The sequence below is a fragment of the Uloborus diversus genome, chromosome 5 (genome assembly GCF_026930045.1).
Source record: "Uloborus diversus isolate 005 chromosome 5, Udiv.v.3.1, whole genome shotgun sequence".
NCBI lineage: Eukaryota > Metazoa > Arthropoda > Arachnida > Araneae > Uloboridae > Uloborus > Uloborus diversus.
The window spans coordinates 15,700,936-15,717,314 of NC_072735.1; the positions used below are offsets into that span (position 1 = coordinate 15,700,936).

The window sequence follows — 16,379 nt, forward strand, 5'->3', positions numbered from 1 at the left end:
TCGAAAAATTCCTATATTGTTTGCAGAAAATTCCTATATTTTCCATCGAATTCCTATATTTTTTTCAGAAAATTCCTATATTTTCCTATATTTTTGTTGGCAAATGTCACTTCTATCCCTGTATATGTATGTACAGTGGACTTCCTTTATCTGAACACTCTCTAATATGAACACGCCGATATTCAGAACACATTTTGATGGTCTCGGCAAAACTTCATTGACTTAACATAGGCTGACCTCTCTCTACTCTGAACACCCTAGTATTATGAATGCTATTTTCAATCCCCTTCAATTATCACCTCTCTATGTACTGAACATACTCATAATTGGTACAAACACAAATACAAAAGTGACGACCAGCAACAGGCTCTGGGCCCAGCTAGACTGGTCTTAGTCAATTTACAATCCCCAGTGGAGATCAATGGCCCTCTTAAAACTATCTACTCCCTTGCTCAATACCACCTCTTCCGGTAAGCTGTTCCAAGGTTCCACTACCATGCTATAATAATAATTTTTCCTAATATCCATGTTAGCCTTAGATTTAAATAGCTTAAAACAATGACCCCTTGTCCTGTTTTCAGTGCTAAACTTCAGCCCTGTAACATCTTTCATTTTAATAAATTTAAACAACTGAATCATGTCCCCTCAGTCTCTTTTTTGCTCAAGACTGTACATCAGGTACTCAGGAATTCCTATGACTATAATTTGAAAGCCCAAAATACATTCACGATTTTATCACTGATTGAATGGCCTTAAAGAGAAAATGGATAGAGGAAAAAGAAAAACTATTTTCCTGGATATTATTGCATCACATGAAAGTATTCAGCTGAGCAATATAAGCCTGAAGTTTCTGCCACTGAACTATATTTCAAAAATCCAACAATTGTATCAAGTTGTTTTCAAGATCTTTTAAGTATGATTACCTTTAAGCAAATTGCGGCTGAGAATCACCCGAAAACATTTTCACTTGGATACATGCACATACCCTCATGCACATACCTTGCATGAGGATATACACAATTCAAAAACAGATTTTTAAAAAACTTTTTTTTTCAAGTATTGTTCCCATAGCTGTATTGTAATATTTTTTTGTTGAATGCTACGTTCCACTTTTTAAACTAAGAGTGAAATAAATAAATGCCAGAGTTTAAGTCCTATCGACTTGAATTAGACATTGCACTAGCCATCAATCCAAAATTCAACACCTCTCCTCAGTTACTGGATGAAATACTAAACACAGTCCACTAACGCAATAGAATACATATACGTGCATCCCTCTATAATGAACACCCCGAAAATCTGAACACTTTTGTTTGGTCCCATGAGTGTTCAGAATAGGGAGAGTCCACTGTATATGGATGCTTCACTTTGCCAAATCGATTAACTCCATAAAACAAAAAGTCGAGAAAAGTGATGAAGAAGATAGTATTATCTATAGTAGTGAATGGGCCCTCGTGTTACATTTTCTGCTATCGCAGGATCATAAATGTACTGAACCGAAAGTTTAATATAAATTCCCATTTTAAGCATTGATTAAGCACTATTAAAGCAGAAATGAGGATTTCTTTAAAAAGTGGAGTTAATTAATTTGGCAACTGAGTCATCTATATAATAAGTAGACCGAAGGTAGAAAATAACAAACCAAGAGCCAATAGGTGCACACAAGCAGCTAAATAAATTAGCCAAATGAGTAGTAAAAAAACAAAAAGTTAAAACTACACAAACACGCACAAGCAAAATGAAATATTGTTCGTCCCAGATAGATATTTTCCAGAATTGCATAGAGCAGAAGCATAAAATGCTAATAACAAACTGATAAATCTAGGGAATAAACTGGGACTTCACAATAATAGATTCAATTTGAACTATCAGTAAAAAGCGAGTTTAATTGCCATAAGGGGCCTCAGTGGCCGAGCGGTCTGAGTGACTACTTGACATTGGCACACTTGAGGCGGTGGGTCCGACTCCCACCCTCGCTCCGGTTGTACTTTCCCTTCTTTGTGATGTAAATTCTTTCATGTGTTGTTTATATGTGTAATAAAATATATCATGCGTAAGGGAGGCAAAGCACTCAGATTGTAGTCCTCATCAAAATAAACCTGTGCAATTAAGCACCGAAAGAAAGAAAAAAGAAGAAAACTGCCATAAAATGGGATTGTTTCCTTCAGTCGAAAGTAGTACTTTATGTCACTGAAATTGATAGAATAAGCAAAAAAAAAAAAACATGGACTCAGAAAATACTTTCCATTTTCCCAACAGTTAGCTTTTAATTATTTTTTTAAATGTTTGATTCTTGAAACAAGGCGTAGTCTTTATGGCATCACCAATGATGCACTATGGGGCATCTTTCAACCGCATTTCCACGTTATGATAATCAAAAAGCGAATTACAATTTTGCTCTGCGCTTGCTATCAACCATGTTGTAGCCAATACACATGAGTAAAGATACAAATTTAATATTTTGGACTGGGAATGGCAATTTAATCATTTGTGATGTCATCGGCAGCAGCGTTAAACGATAAAAGAGCACTGATTTAAGTAATTTTTTAAAAATATTAAACTTAAAGAAATTATTTAAAAATGGTCAGATTCTATGTTTTTAAGCATGCACTTTCAGAAAAAAATACTTTTAAAATTTTGGAAACAACCCCATTCTCTTTGCTGAAAAATGTGTTTGGAATTTTATACTCCATGCCTCTTTCTAGAAGTAGTAACAAATGGATTACAGAGTGTTACAGTTTGATCAAATGATTAAAAAAATGCAAGGTATAAATATGGAAATGATCCAAAAAACAATGTTTTTTTTTGGGGGGGGGGGGGTCAACTTTTTTGGGTATTTTCTGAAAGGATTAATTTTCACTTGAAAAAATTGAAGGTTTCAAAATTTGTAGCACAAAAATGAAAATAATGATAACAATAATTTTCATGAATTAGTTTATGATTCCAGGCTTCGAAGTCTTATTATGTAGTTGCTAGCAAATGACATGATACAACAATGACATGATACAGTTATTTAATTTTATTAAAATGAATGTTGATGGGCTTAATTTCTCCATAGATGACATAACCAGGGTCATTGTTTTAAACTTTTCAAATCTCAAGCTTATCTTGAAAGAGAAATATTACAAAAATTACTACAAGAATACTTATGCCAATAAGATGCTTTGAGTTTATCAGTGGATCTATTTCAAACAAATCTAAAGAAGTTCTTCTGCCCTTATATAGAAGTTTGGTAAGACCTCATTTGGAGTGTGCTGCTCAGTTTTGGTCTCCTTATCTTAAGAAAGATATTAATGTATTGAAAGGGTTCAAAGGCGGGCTACAAGGCTAATGAATGGACTTTCTCATTTAGACTACGATTCCAGGCTTAGAATGCTAAAATGTACAGTCTTGAGCAAAGAAGAGACCGAGGGGACATGAATCAGTTGTTTAAATTTATTAAAATAAAAGATGTTACAAGGTTAAAGTTTAGCACTGAAAACAGGAAAAGGGGTCATTGTTTTAAGCCATTTAAATCTCAGGCTAACATGGATGTTAGGAAAAATTATTGTTTTAGCAGGGTAGTGGATCCTTGGAACAGCTTACTGGAAGAGATGGTAATGAGCAAGGGAGTAGATGGTTTTAAGAGGGCCATTGATCTTCACTGGGGATTGTAAATTGACTAGGAACAGTCTAGCTGGGCCTAGAGCCTGTTGCTGGTCGTTACTTTTGTATTTGTATTATGCAGACATTTGTAAATGTTACCAGAAGCAACTGTTACTTACAATGGGGTGACTAGCTTTAAAAGATCTCTTGATCTTTAGTTTGCAATAATAAATTGGCCAAAAACGAACTAGCTGGACCCATAGTCTGTCTGTTGGTATTCTTCACTTTAGGTTTGTATTATCTATGCTGTATCCTTCCCTTAGAAAAACAATAATTTTTTGTGTTTTAGGTTGCTCAGTATGGTCAGGATTATTCAACACGCCTGTCTAAAATCGTGAAAGAAAATGAGATAGTTATTCAATGGCTATCACCTTTGATCAATAAACTGAAGGAAATTGAAGAAGATTTGAAATCAGAAGTATGTTGTTTCCTAAATAAGTTTTAGTTACTGTAGAACCTTGATTATGTGAGTTAATTAGGACCGCTAGTGCTTTGGATGTGGGAAATCTTGGTTAATAAAAACTTTGTAAAACCTTGCCAGGATCGTAAACTTTTAAAATGTATTAATTTAAAATACAATGGAATTTTTCTAAGCGATGAAAATAAACATATCAAAAGTAATGTTTTATGGTTTAAAAACTGATATAGGAATATAACTTAGAGTAAGTTCGAAAAAAAAATCTTTTTTTTAATATAATGCCGAAATAAATATTGAAAGATGCATTTAAAAAACACAAATTTCCAGAAAATGGTTTTATTTTCAAATTGAAAATCCATTGTCTATATATATAATTCTCTTACGTGCCGGCAAATGAAGGGGTGAATTTCTAAACCTCTGTTGGCAACACTTCGCCGATAAATCATGTAAACAAACTTCTACGTTGTTTTGAAATCTTGAATCACAGAATACTCAACGAACTTTTTTTTTTTTTGAGATGAGTTTGAGTCGGGCTGTGGCCCATTTCAACCTTAATCAGCAAAGAAAAGCTCAAAGAAGGCAGGAAACCGTTCTTGAATCCAATTTAAGACGAGCCATTTCCAGAGTTGTATTCTCTGATTCGCTGCCGATAATTTTTAGCGGCTGGGGAATTTTCAGTCAGCAGTTCCTTCAACAGATCAGGTGCGTCACACAATGCCGGTAACCGCACCTTTCCGTCATGGCAACATTTAGTATATTTATTTGCAGTATTACGCTCTTTCTGCCAATAAAGAGCACCACAAAATTCGCATTCTTCACACATTGCTCCACAATCATGTTCATCGGCAATGTTGTTTTGAACGCGTAGGCGCTTTGAGCGTCGTCTATCTTCAGTACGACAGTTCAGTTCAAAATGAATAACCGAGAAAGAATTTACTTTATTCCTTTTATTCTCAGCTGAAAGGTTTCGCCAAATTTGTTTAGGGTTATAGTAGTTTTAGTATTGTGCAAGCAAAGTAGCATTGGCGAGTTTTCGCGTTTTTAGTTAAACCATTTTTTGTTCGTGACGTGGCAAGGATTCAGAATAACAACAAGAAGGACAAACGTTTGAGAAAATATGTTTGGTGCTCTCTGAGCCTGTTTTTAGTCATGGCCAGCTCTATGTGGCATTATCAAGAACAAGATCTTTTGAAGCAGTGTCAGTTGTGGCTCCCAAACGGGACATTTTTAATTGTGTATATGAGGAAGTTTTCTCAGATTAGAATATATAAGAGTGTAAATATGTAAATATATAAGAGTGTAAATAATGTAAATACATCCCTCGGGGGAGCCTGTAACCCCTAGAGGGCGCGTCCCCAGGTGGCGGATAGGGGAATGCCTTCATTGGTTTTCCAATGGGTGGTAGAAGGGAAATAAAATACCTTCCGCGGACCAACAGGTAGAAGTGCAATCTCTCCAAAGCAATGACAGACACTTTTGTATCTATAATGGTAAAGTTGTGCACATTGCCAAGGCAGTCATCTTACATACAGCAAAGTTAAACTGTCGAAAATCTGGCTAAAGCAGACAAATTAACATTATGAACGTAATTTTCATATTGGTTAAATGGATGGTGACCTAAATGCAATTACCAACTTTAATTTTTACGGAAAATTTTAGCTAGGCTAATGTATTGGCATACAGCGAGCGAGCGAAGCGAGCATGGATCGCGAAGCGATCCACAGGGAACTGCGTAAGCAGTTCCGGGGGTTGGCGAGCGATAGCGAGCAGGGGGCGATAGCCCCCTAGTTTTGTTAGATGTACATAATTTTTTTTAAAAAATAGACTTGATTTTCGACATGTTTAACAGAAACCTTTGCTGTATTTTGCTTCTTCTATAACGTGCAAACTGTGAAGGTTTTCCATTGAAAAGGTGCTTCAAAGCAGGGGCGGCATTTCACCATTTCATTTGGGGGGTCGAGTTTCTTATATAACCCCTAAGCGAAACCAAACACACATTAGTTAACAAGAAGTTGTCATAAAATCGGTTCAGTATGAATAAAATTAGTGTTTAGAAACAATTAAAATTTTGATTCATTGACTAAAAAGTTATCATACAAAACATCTCGCTACTAAAGCTTTTATACCTTTTGGAAAAGTTATAATGCATGATTTTTGGAATTCGGAAGAGCAGGGAATCGTGTTACTAATCTATCAGTGTCCAATGTCGTGCTGTTTTGCCAGTTCAGTCAAATGGAAAAGGTTTTTTTTTCCCCTTTGTGCTCCGAAAATATTTCTCTAACCTCCTGAGACATAAAAAAAATCTTTCTCTTCTAGCTGAGCTGATTGTAATAGTTAAAAAAATAATTGAAGTAACACAAAGTTATGTATGAAAACACTTTTTATATCTTGCTCTTCAAAATCACCCAGGCTACTTCAAAAACTGTAAGGGGCTTTTAACTTTTCATCATTGAATAATCTAGTCATGTCGGCGCTCTCAGCTTCAATCAGATACCATCTGCCTCCAGCTCTGTTATTCACTATTCCAAACTTATGAGTCCATAACAAGGACGAATCTCTGGATGTGAAAACTATTCTGTGGGTATATTGCTTGTAATTTTTCTTGCCTTATGCTAAAAATTTTACTCACAGTTGAAACATTTTATTTTTCGTTTTCAAAATCCAATCCAAATAACCATAATCCCAGTCAACCATACAGAAAAATAATTATCATCAAATCTTGTGCTAATTTCATTCGAAACTGAATCTATTACTTCATACAAAATATTCAAAAATCAATGTTTGACTTCACATCATCATGTAGATTTTTGTCACTTTTTTTTTTTTTTTTTTGCGCCTCTTTAAAATTGGCTAGGAGGAAGAATTTTTTTGAAAAATTTCACGATTGATTGAAATATACATCTATAAAAAAATCTATTTTCGGCTTTAATTGTAGATTGAACTGTGGTAGTATGGTGCACAGATCAATTGTAGATTGAACTGTGGTTTGAATAGTCGAGTAGCAGATGGAAGATATAGATTTTAATAGAGTAAAGCATTTTTGAAAAACTTTTTTCCGATGCAAACAAATTGGATAAAAATTTAAACGAAGTCATACATGCTAAAGGGCATGAGCTTTTTCACCATTGAAAGAATCGTTTTGCAATAATTCTTCCAGTCAACAAATCACTGCTTTGAAGTTATAGAGAAATGTTTTATCGTTTTAACTCTTGAAGATTATCTTGCGTCACTCCGCAATTGCATAATTATAGAGCCCCATAAAAGGTATTTGGTTGATATGTGTTTTTTATTCAATAATCACATGCATTTTTAAGAAGTTTCTATGAAAGCATTACAATGTATTGAGCAGCTGAAATGTGTTTCTAGCAAAAGAAAGCGATGAACACTCATCGAATAAATATACACTTAAAAAATGAGCGTAAAAGTGAATGCATAATATCAAGGAATTTTCATGTGAAAACCGTGCTGCCGCACCACTTTTCACGAGCCTCTCATTTTGAGCATACCATCGTTACACTGGGCACACAAGTGTGAAATATTTAGCCTATACGAGGCAATGTCTTTTTTAGTTAAAATTAACCATGGTTCAGTTTTCCATGTTCTGAAAAAGCCGAAAATACTTCATGAATTCCTAAGTCATCATCCAAATAACGAAAAACACTTTTTATAGTCTGGGAATGTGTCGAGTTTCATCAAATAGTTGCTGAGAACCAGCGAGATTTCCTTTAATGAACATTTATTTCCGACTTACATAAATTGAAGTCACCCATTTTCTATCATTCTGCTCAAAAAATTTGGGGGTGCGACCGCCCCCTCTTGACCCCCCTATTTGCCGCCTCTGCTTCAAAGGCTATTGTATTCTACATTTTTCTGAAAAAAAAAAAACTATAATATTCATTATAATTGTTTTGTTTTTCTGATGTCACATGTCGATATCCTTACCTCTTTCATTTTAAATTGGCAGCATGAATGATGTTACCTGAGCATAATTAGATTGAACTGCCAGTAATTGACCATTTAGTGAAAGTTCTTACAAGTTTTAGTTAGTTTTCTTAATAAAATTGCAGGAAAAAAATTGGAAAAATTTTCCTAAATGACAACCAGTATGTCACAGGATTAATAATGGTTAAATATTTTTGTTTTTAGTTCATCTACAATTCATTATTGACTACCCTTATGAAAATGGTCTATAGAATTCTATAAAAAAATTCTTTAGAAATACCTATATAGAGTCTTATAGAATTATGGCCCAATTTTCTATAGGCCGGTTTCTATAGAATTCTATAGAGAAAAATTCTATTGGTTTCTATAAAATTAGTTCTATAGAATTCTGTATACTTCTTATAGAATTCTGTAGAGTTATTTTTATTGAATTCTATAGAACTGCCCTATAGAAAATTGGGCCATAATTCTATAAAACTCTATACAGGTATTTCTTATAGAGCCTCTATAGATCTTCTTATAGAGTATACAGATCTCCCTATACAGCCTCTAGATCCTATTAAGAGTCTCATAAAACACAATGACAATGCTTTACATAAACTGCACCTAAAAATATTAGGTGCAGCAATTTATTACAACGATTACACATTATTGTTAGATAAAGACACTTCATAACACTGAACAGTGGTACCATTTGGGAGTGCTAATTAAATATTAAAACCCCTATCACTATAAAAAACAATGTTAACTCGTCCAAACTTTCGGTTATTGTTACTTACATATAAATTTATAACGCAAAAATCACTAGTAAATTAATGTCATTACTCAGTCATGAGCTTTATTTAGTAAAATCAAATGCTACTTCCGATGCATAATGCAGTTCATTCTGGATTTAAAATTCAAGTTTTGTTTTATAACTAATATTTATAAGTTTTTTCATTCCCAATTTGTTTAATATAACAATAAAAATATAAATATAACAAAACAACACAAAAATAATACATACTTTTAACGAATTCGGCAAGGTTCAGCCATTTTCATCGCAAAACGCTTAGAGGATCGCACGTGCAAGATGGACGCTATCGCCGGCGCCGTTCGGGGCAGAAAAGGGAAAACAGACTGGCGCATGCGCAAAGAGATTGAGAGAAATACTGCTGGCAAACTCTCCCGACAAAATACGGAGTTGCATCTTGGAATTTTGATTATTTTATTTACTAAACCTTGACAAGAATTTTTACGAAGTCTCACATTTTTAGAATTAATTTCAATGTTTAGAAGTTTTATTATTACTATTAAATTACTTAAACATTGTAAATAATAAATAATTTTTAATCTTTTATGAGTATATTTTTTTTATTTAATTAAGTTTGATTTTTTTCGTCGAACTATAACAAAATGCAACAGTATTATTATTAAAGACCATACTACAATCCGCCCTTGTAATAAAAAATATGACCTTAGCAAATAATTAATTGTTAAAACAATTATTCTTAAAATTAAATAGATTAATTAGGAATTAAACCATTTCATTTTAGGGATTAAACTTCCTAATTAATTAGGGCTTTTTAGGCTTTCCAAACTAGAAGTATTATATAAACACTAATAAAAACTATAGTTGTAAACAAAATGAACGAATTCTCAACTTTTTACAAAATTCTACAGTATAAGGGAAGTTTTCTGAACAAATTCTATAGAATTTTATAGAATTTATTATGTATAGAAACCTTATGCTCAAATTCTATAGCAGTTTCTATAGAACTTTATAGAAGAAATTCTCTATTGAAACTTCATTCTCAAGTTCTATATGGATATCTATAGAATTATATAGAAATAATTTCTATAGGAACTTTCTTTTAGACTTCTATATAATTTTCTATAGAATTCTATTAAGCTCTATCAACCATTTTCGTAAGGGTAGTTACCCTTATGAAAATGGTCTATAGAATTCCATAAAAAAAATCTTTAGAAATACCTATATAGAGTCTTATGGAATTATGGCCCAATTTTCTATAGGACGTTTTCTATAGAATTCTATAGTGAAAAAATCTATAAGTTTCTATAAAATTAGTTTTATAGAATTCTATATACTTCGTATAGAATTCTATAGAGTTATTTTTTATAGAATCCTATAGAAAATTGGGCCATAATTCTATGAAACTCTCTACAGGTATTTCTTATAGAGCCACTATAGAACTTCTATAGAGCCTCTACAGATCTTCCTATACAGCCTCTAGATCCTATTAAGAGCTTTATAAAACACAATGACAATGCTCTACATAATTAATATACGTTTGACAAAACCAAATTATGCCTAAAAATATTAGGTGCAGCAATGTATTACAACGATTACACATTATTGTTAGATAAAGACACTTCATAAAACTGGACAGTGGTACCATTTGGGAGTGCTGATTGAATATTAAAACCTCTATCAGTATAAAAAAAACAATGTTAACACGACTAAACTTTCGGTTATTGTTACTTACATATAAATTAATAATGCAAAAATCCCTAGTAAATTAATGTCATTACTCAGTCATGAGCTCTATTTAGTAAAATCAAATGCTATTTCCGATGAATAATAAAATTCATTCTGGATTTAAAATTCAAGTTTTGTGTTTTACAACTACTATTCATAAATTTTTTCAATCCCAAATGGCTTAAAATAACAATAAAAATATAAATATAACAAAACAACACAAAAATAATACATACTTTTTAATGAATTCGGCAAGTTTCGGCCATTTTCAGCGCATGTTGGATCGCACGTGCAATGCAAAATGGACGAGTTGCCATTCGGGGCAGAAAGGGGAAAACAGACTGGCACATGTGCAAAGAGATTGAGAGAAATATTGCTGGAAGCTCTCGCAACAAAATACGGAGATTGCATCTTGGAATTTTTATTATTTTATTTACTAAACAATGACAAGAAGTTATACAATTTCTCGCACACTTAGAATTAATTTCAATGTTTAGAAGTTTTATTATTACTATAAAATAACTTAAACATTGTAAATAATAAATAATTTTTTATCTTTTATGATTTTTTTTATATTTAATTAAGTTTGGTTTTTTTTCCTTCAAACTATTACAAAATGTAACAGTAATATTATTAAAGACCATACTAAATCCGCCATTGTAATAAAAAATATGACCTTAACAAATAATTAATTGTTAAAATTATTTATTCTTAAAATTAAATAGATTAATTATGAATTAAACTATTTCATTTTATGGATTAAACTTTGTAATTAATTAGGGCTTTTTAGCCTTTCCAAACTAGAAGTATTGTATAAACACTAATGAAAACTATAATTGTAAATAAAATGAACCAATTCTCAACTTTTTACAAAATTCTACAGTAAGGGAAGTTTTTTTGATCAAATTCTATAGAATTTATTATCTACAGAAACCTTATGCTCAAATTCTATAGCAGTTTCTATAGAACTTTATAGAAGGAATTCTCTATAGAATCTTCATCATCAAATTCTATATGGATATCTATAGAATTATATAGAAATAATTTCTATAGGAACTTTCTTATAGACTTCTATATAGTTTTCTATAGAATTCTATTAAGCTCTATCAACCATTTTCATAAGGGTATCTTCTGCTTCTAGTAAAGGAAATCTTTACTAGATTCCTAGCTTAAGAAATTTTTTTTTGTAAGTTATTTTGTGCTCTTGTAGTATAACTTTGAATTATGTTATAAACAAAAAATATCAAGTAATTTTTTACAGTTCTTTACTTCTCTTTAAGGCTATGAAAATTTTAGAAGCATGCCAAAAATGTTACTTTGATGTACTTGAAACATTTAAAATAGAAAAAGAAGCCATTTCAATTGATATAGAAATGCTCCAAAAAGTTGAAACCTATGAAAAAGGAATTATTGATACTGAGGTATAAACTTCTTTTTTTTTTAACTTCAAGTTTCTTTTTATTATTTGGTTGTGTACTTATCATTAAGTTATTTCTTAGGGTAAAGAAATAGTTGTCACTTTGAAAGATATTTTTCTTGCTGCATTTTCTTTGAAGAAAGAGGAACTGGAGAGATTTATTCGTAAAAAGGACATTGAAGATACTGTTAAAATGAAAGCTTCTGAAATTCTCAAAGAAGTACAAGCAGAACCTCGTAAAAGAGAAAGCATTTCTGAGGTACTGCTCTGAATTAAGTTTAAAACACAGGCTGTTAGAAATGAACTTAGTTTCTCATTGCTGAATCGATATTATTTACTTGGGATGGTTATTACATATCTGATTAAATATTTTGTATGGTAAAACTTTTTCCTTTAAAAAAATAATGTAGAAACTTCGAAAGAAAAAAAGAAAGTTGAATGAAATAAAGTAAACCTTTTTCAATGAAAGCCTACCGAGCCCCGCAACTTTAAACCAGTTCTACTCAAAACTTGAAAATGTCTACTTACATCCCTTTGCCTCAGTTATGCATTATTTTATTATTGCAATTTAGGATCTTATTTATTTTATCAATCCCTATTGAAGATAAGGGCCCCTGTGTAAACTATTAACCCCATTGCAAATTACAGTTGCATCTGGTTAACTGTTCCAAATACCTGCAACCCTGTTGACTGGTAATTTTTTCCTACATGATGATTAGCTTTGGATTATACAAATACAAATACAAAAGTGACGACCAGCAACAGACTCTGATCCCAGCAAGACTGGTCCTAGTCAATTTACAATCCACAGTGAAGATCAATGGCCCTCTTAAAACTATCTACTCCCCTGCTCATTACCACCTCTTCCGGTAAGCTGTTCCAAGGTTCCACTACCCTGCTATAACAATAATTTTTCCTAATATCCATGTTTGCCTGAGATTTAAAACAATGACCCCTTGTCCTGTTTTCAGTGCTAAACTTCAGCCCCATAACATCTTTCATTTTAATAAATTTAAACAACTGAATCATGTCCCCTCGGTCTCTTCTTTGCTCAAGACTGTACATTTTTAGCCTTCTAAGCCTGGAATCATAGTCTAAAAGAGAAAGTCCATTTATTAGCCTTGTAACCCGCCTTTGAACCCTATCCAATACATTACTATCTTTCTTAAGATAATCAGACCAAAACTGAACAGCATACTCCAAATGAGGTCTTACCAAACTTCTATATAAGGGCAGAAGAACTTCTTTAGATTTGTTTGAAATAGATCTATTGATAAACCCAAGCATCTTATTGGCTTTGCTGCTAGCTATGCTACACTGTTGGCTGAACTTTAAATCCTGACTTATTAAGACGCCCAGATCAGTAACTTTTTCTGCCTGATTTATGACTGAACCTTGTAAATAATAACTTGTACTTATTTCCATGCCCTAAATGTAGCACTTGACATTTCCCAACATTAACAGCCATACCCCATTTATCAGCGCGCTCCGTAATATGATCTAGATCCTCTTGCAGCTGATTTGCTTGTTCTTCATTTTCTACACTCCCCATAAGTCTAACATCATCAGCAAAACAATTCATGTTCCCAGAAATATTTTTATAAATATCGTTCATAAAAACAATGAACAAAACAGGCCCTAACACTGATCCTTGAGGAACCCCACTTAAAACCTCACTCCAATTAGAATAATTTCCCCTTTCAACTACCCTTTGTTTCCTTCCAGTCAGCCAGTTTTTTACCCAAATGAAAGTTTTCCCTCCTTTTCCTATATCAGCTAATTTGCTAAGTAGAGCAACAACCTTATCGAAAGCTTTTTGAAAATCAATGTAAACAACATCTACAGCCTTCTTATTGTCCAAAGCTATGGTAACTTTGTCATAGAAATGCAATAAATGAGTTGTACTAGATTTACCTTTCCTGAAACCGTACTGAAAACTAGTCAATAGATTATTAGTCTCTAGAAAATTTACTATCTTAATTTTCATCAATGTTTCAAAAATTTTGCAAACCACCGAAGTTAGACTCACAGGTCTATAATTTCCTGCACTCCCTTTACACCCTTTCTTGAAGAGCGGTGTAATGTTAGCCAGCTTCCAGTCCTCTGGCACTGTCCCCGAGTTATAAGAAGCATTGAAAATATTTACGATTGCATCTGCAAATTCCTCCGCACATTCAACTAAAATTTTTGGATAAATATTATCAGGTCCCGGAGCCTTAGTCTCTTTATTTTTTTTTCAAATGAAGTAAAACGTCATCCCTGGAAAATGCAAAGTCCTCAAGCTGTACTATAGCTTGTGTCTTCTTGGTGTCAACTGTTGAGATACAGTTATCGTTAAAAACACTTGAAAAAAAGTTATTAAGGACATTAGCTATATCACTATCGTCCTGAATTAAAATTCCGTGCTCATCAACCAGTGGCCCAATATGACTATTTTGAACTTTCCCCGAATTAGCGTATGCCAAAAAACCTCTTGGGATTCCTGTTTATGTTATCTGCCAGTCTTTGCTCCAACTCTCTTTTCTGAATCCGTACCAAATACTTAAATTTACGCCTTGCCTTACAATATTGGAGCCTATCTGCACTGTGACCAGTTTCTTTAAACCTATGAAAAGCGGCTTGCTTGTAATATAGATCGTCTTTAGTTTCCCTGGAGAACCACATCGGCCAAATTTTAGTGTTGACACCCTTTCTTCTGAAGGAAACATGGTCCCCAACCGTTTTTGCTAGATTTTCCTTAAACTCTACCCACTGAAGATTCACATCACTATTGTCCAATCCGGAAGAAAAAACTGCTTTCAAACCCTGCCTAAGTGCCACAAAATCAGTATTTCTGAAATTGGGCACAAACCTAAAATTCTCTACTTTGTGCGTATCAAATTTAATCCCAAACCTAATACTGTTGTGGTCACTGTCTTCAATGTGTTCCGTTACACAAAACCCCTGAACAGAACCTTCCATATCACTGAAAACTAGATCCAAAATTACATCCTGTCTAGTACCCTGAGTTACAATTTGATCTAAAAAACAGTCACCAATTACTTTCAAAAATTCCTCTTCTCTGCTATTACTATGGTAAAATTTATTCCAATCAATTCCTGGAAAATTAAAATCTCCCATTATAATGACTAACCCCTTGCTTGAAATGTCACTAATAACACTAAACATCTGTTCATCTTGACCCTGGCTTAAGTTGGGTGGCCTATAAATGTTCCCTAAACGTAGTTTTTTGCCCTTATTGCTCATCGACTCCAGCCAAATCATATCAATCTCATTAGGTTTATCATTAATTACCAATTCATTGCAAGTTAAAGTGTCTCTGATGTAAAATAAAACCCCAAATTAGGAGAGCTTAAAACAATGATTCCTGTTTAATGCCATCCTTGCAGAAATTAAGCTTATCAGCATTTATTTTAATAAAATTAAATAACTGCTTCATATCCTTCCCGAGTCTCCTTTCCTCCCAGCTGTTTATATTTAGACTTTTAAACATTGAATCATAATTTGAATCAGAAAATCTATTTACAAACATAGTAGCCCTTCTTTGAAACCATACTAATAAATTAATATCGGTTATTGTCAGCCTATAGATTTGATGAATTCAACTGCAGCCTTTTTGAAATTGAAAATAAAAATCACACTTTAATCCTTTTTCATGTTTCAGCACTTTATGTCATTTATTGAAAGCTACTTGATTCTTAATTACCATCTCTTCAACTTTTAAAAAATGTAATAAAACTTTTGATTTAAGTTCTGTCATATAGTTAATACATATAAATTGAGAGTTTGAATTCAAATTGAGACTTATCACCTTGGCAACTACCATAAGTTGAGAAAATAATGTAACAAAATGAAAACTTGCGTTACATTTGTGCTTTATAACATTGTTTCACTTTAACTAATTCAATTTTTGTTTAGACATTGTAATTTAATTGCTTTTTGCATTGTTGATCATTATTTGAATTTTTATTTTAACTTATCTATAACATATTCATGCTTAAATGCTTTTACATATTGCAGAGGAAAAGTCTTCAGAGACTGAGAAGCACAGCCAGTATTAAATCTAAGGAAAGTTTAACTACAGCAAGTGTAAAAGAGGTATATATTTTTAAATTGTAATCTTAATATATAATTACCTTCTATACGGAAGTTTGTCACCATAAGACTTTTAAACGGCTGCACCGATGTTGATCAAATTTTTTGTGTGTAATTAAGTTCTGGCAAGCATGGTTTCGAAGCACGATAGATCGAATCGGAAACGTTTTTGTTAGTTAATTAATTAATTTAAACATTGGATGGTTATATCTCCCAAATGATTAATATTTATTTTGACTTATTGTTGAGCGAGAACTGAAATAAATACTTAACCCGTTGCCAAAGGACAATAAGAAAGCCAGCTCTGCTTTTTGTAATGGAATTTCCTACTATGATATGCCAATTGAGAATAGATAAAACATAGAGAGTGAGAGAGTGAAGCC

At 32.7% G+C, this 16,379-nt stretch overlaps 1 protein-coding gene across 1 annotated transcript in view; it reads left to right on the plus strand.

The window, feature by feature from the left end:
- The window catches only part of LOC129222306 (myosin-10-like), a 55,772-nt gene that overhangs the window by 7,791 nt on the left and 31,602 nt on the right, over nucleotides 1-16,379 (plus strand). Inside the window, exons 4-7 of the mRNA XM_054856792.1 lie at nucleotides 3,935-4,063; nucleotides 11,765-11,905; nucleotides 11,984-12,160; nucleotides 15,922-15,999. Coding sequence (XP_054712767.1) covers nucleotides 3,935-4,063; nucleotides 11,765-11,905; nucleotides 11,984-12,160; nucleotides 15,922-15,999 — 525 coding nt within the window. The remainder of the gene's footprint in view (nucleotides 1-3,934; nucleotides 4,064-11,764; nucleotides 11,906-11,983; nucleotides 12,161-15,921; nucleotides 16,000-16,379) is intronic.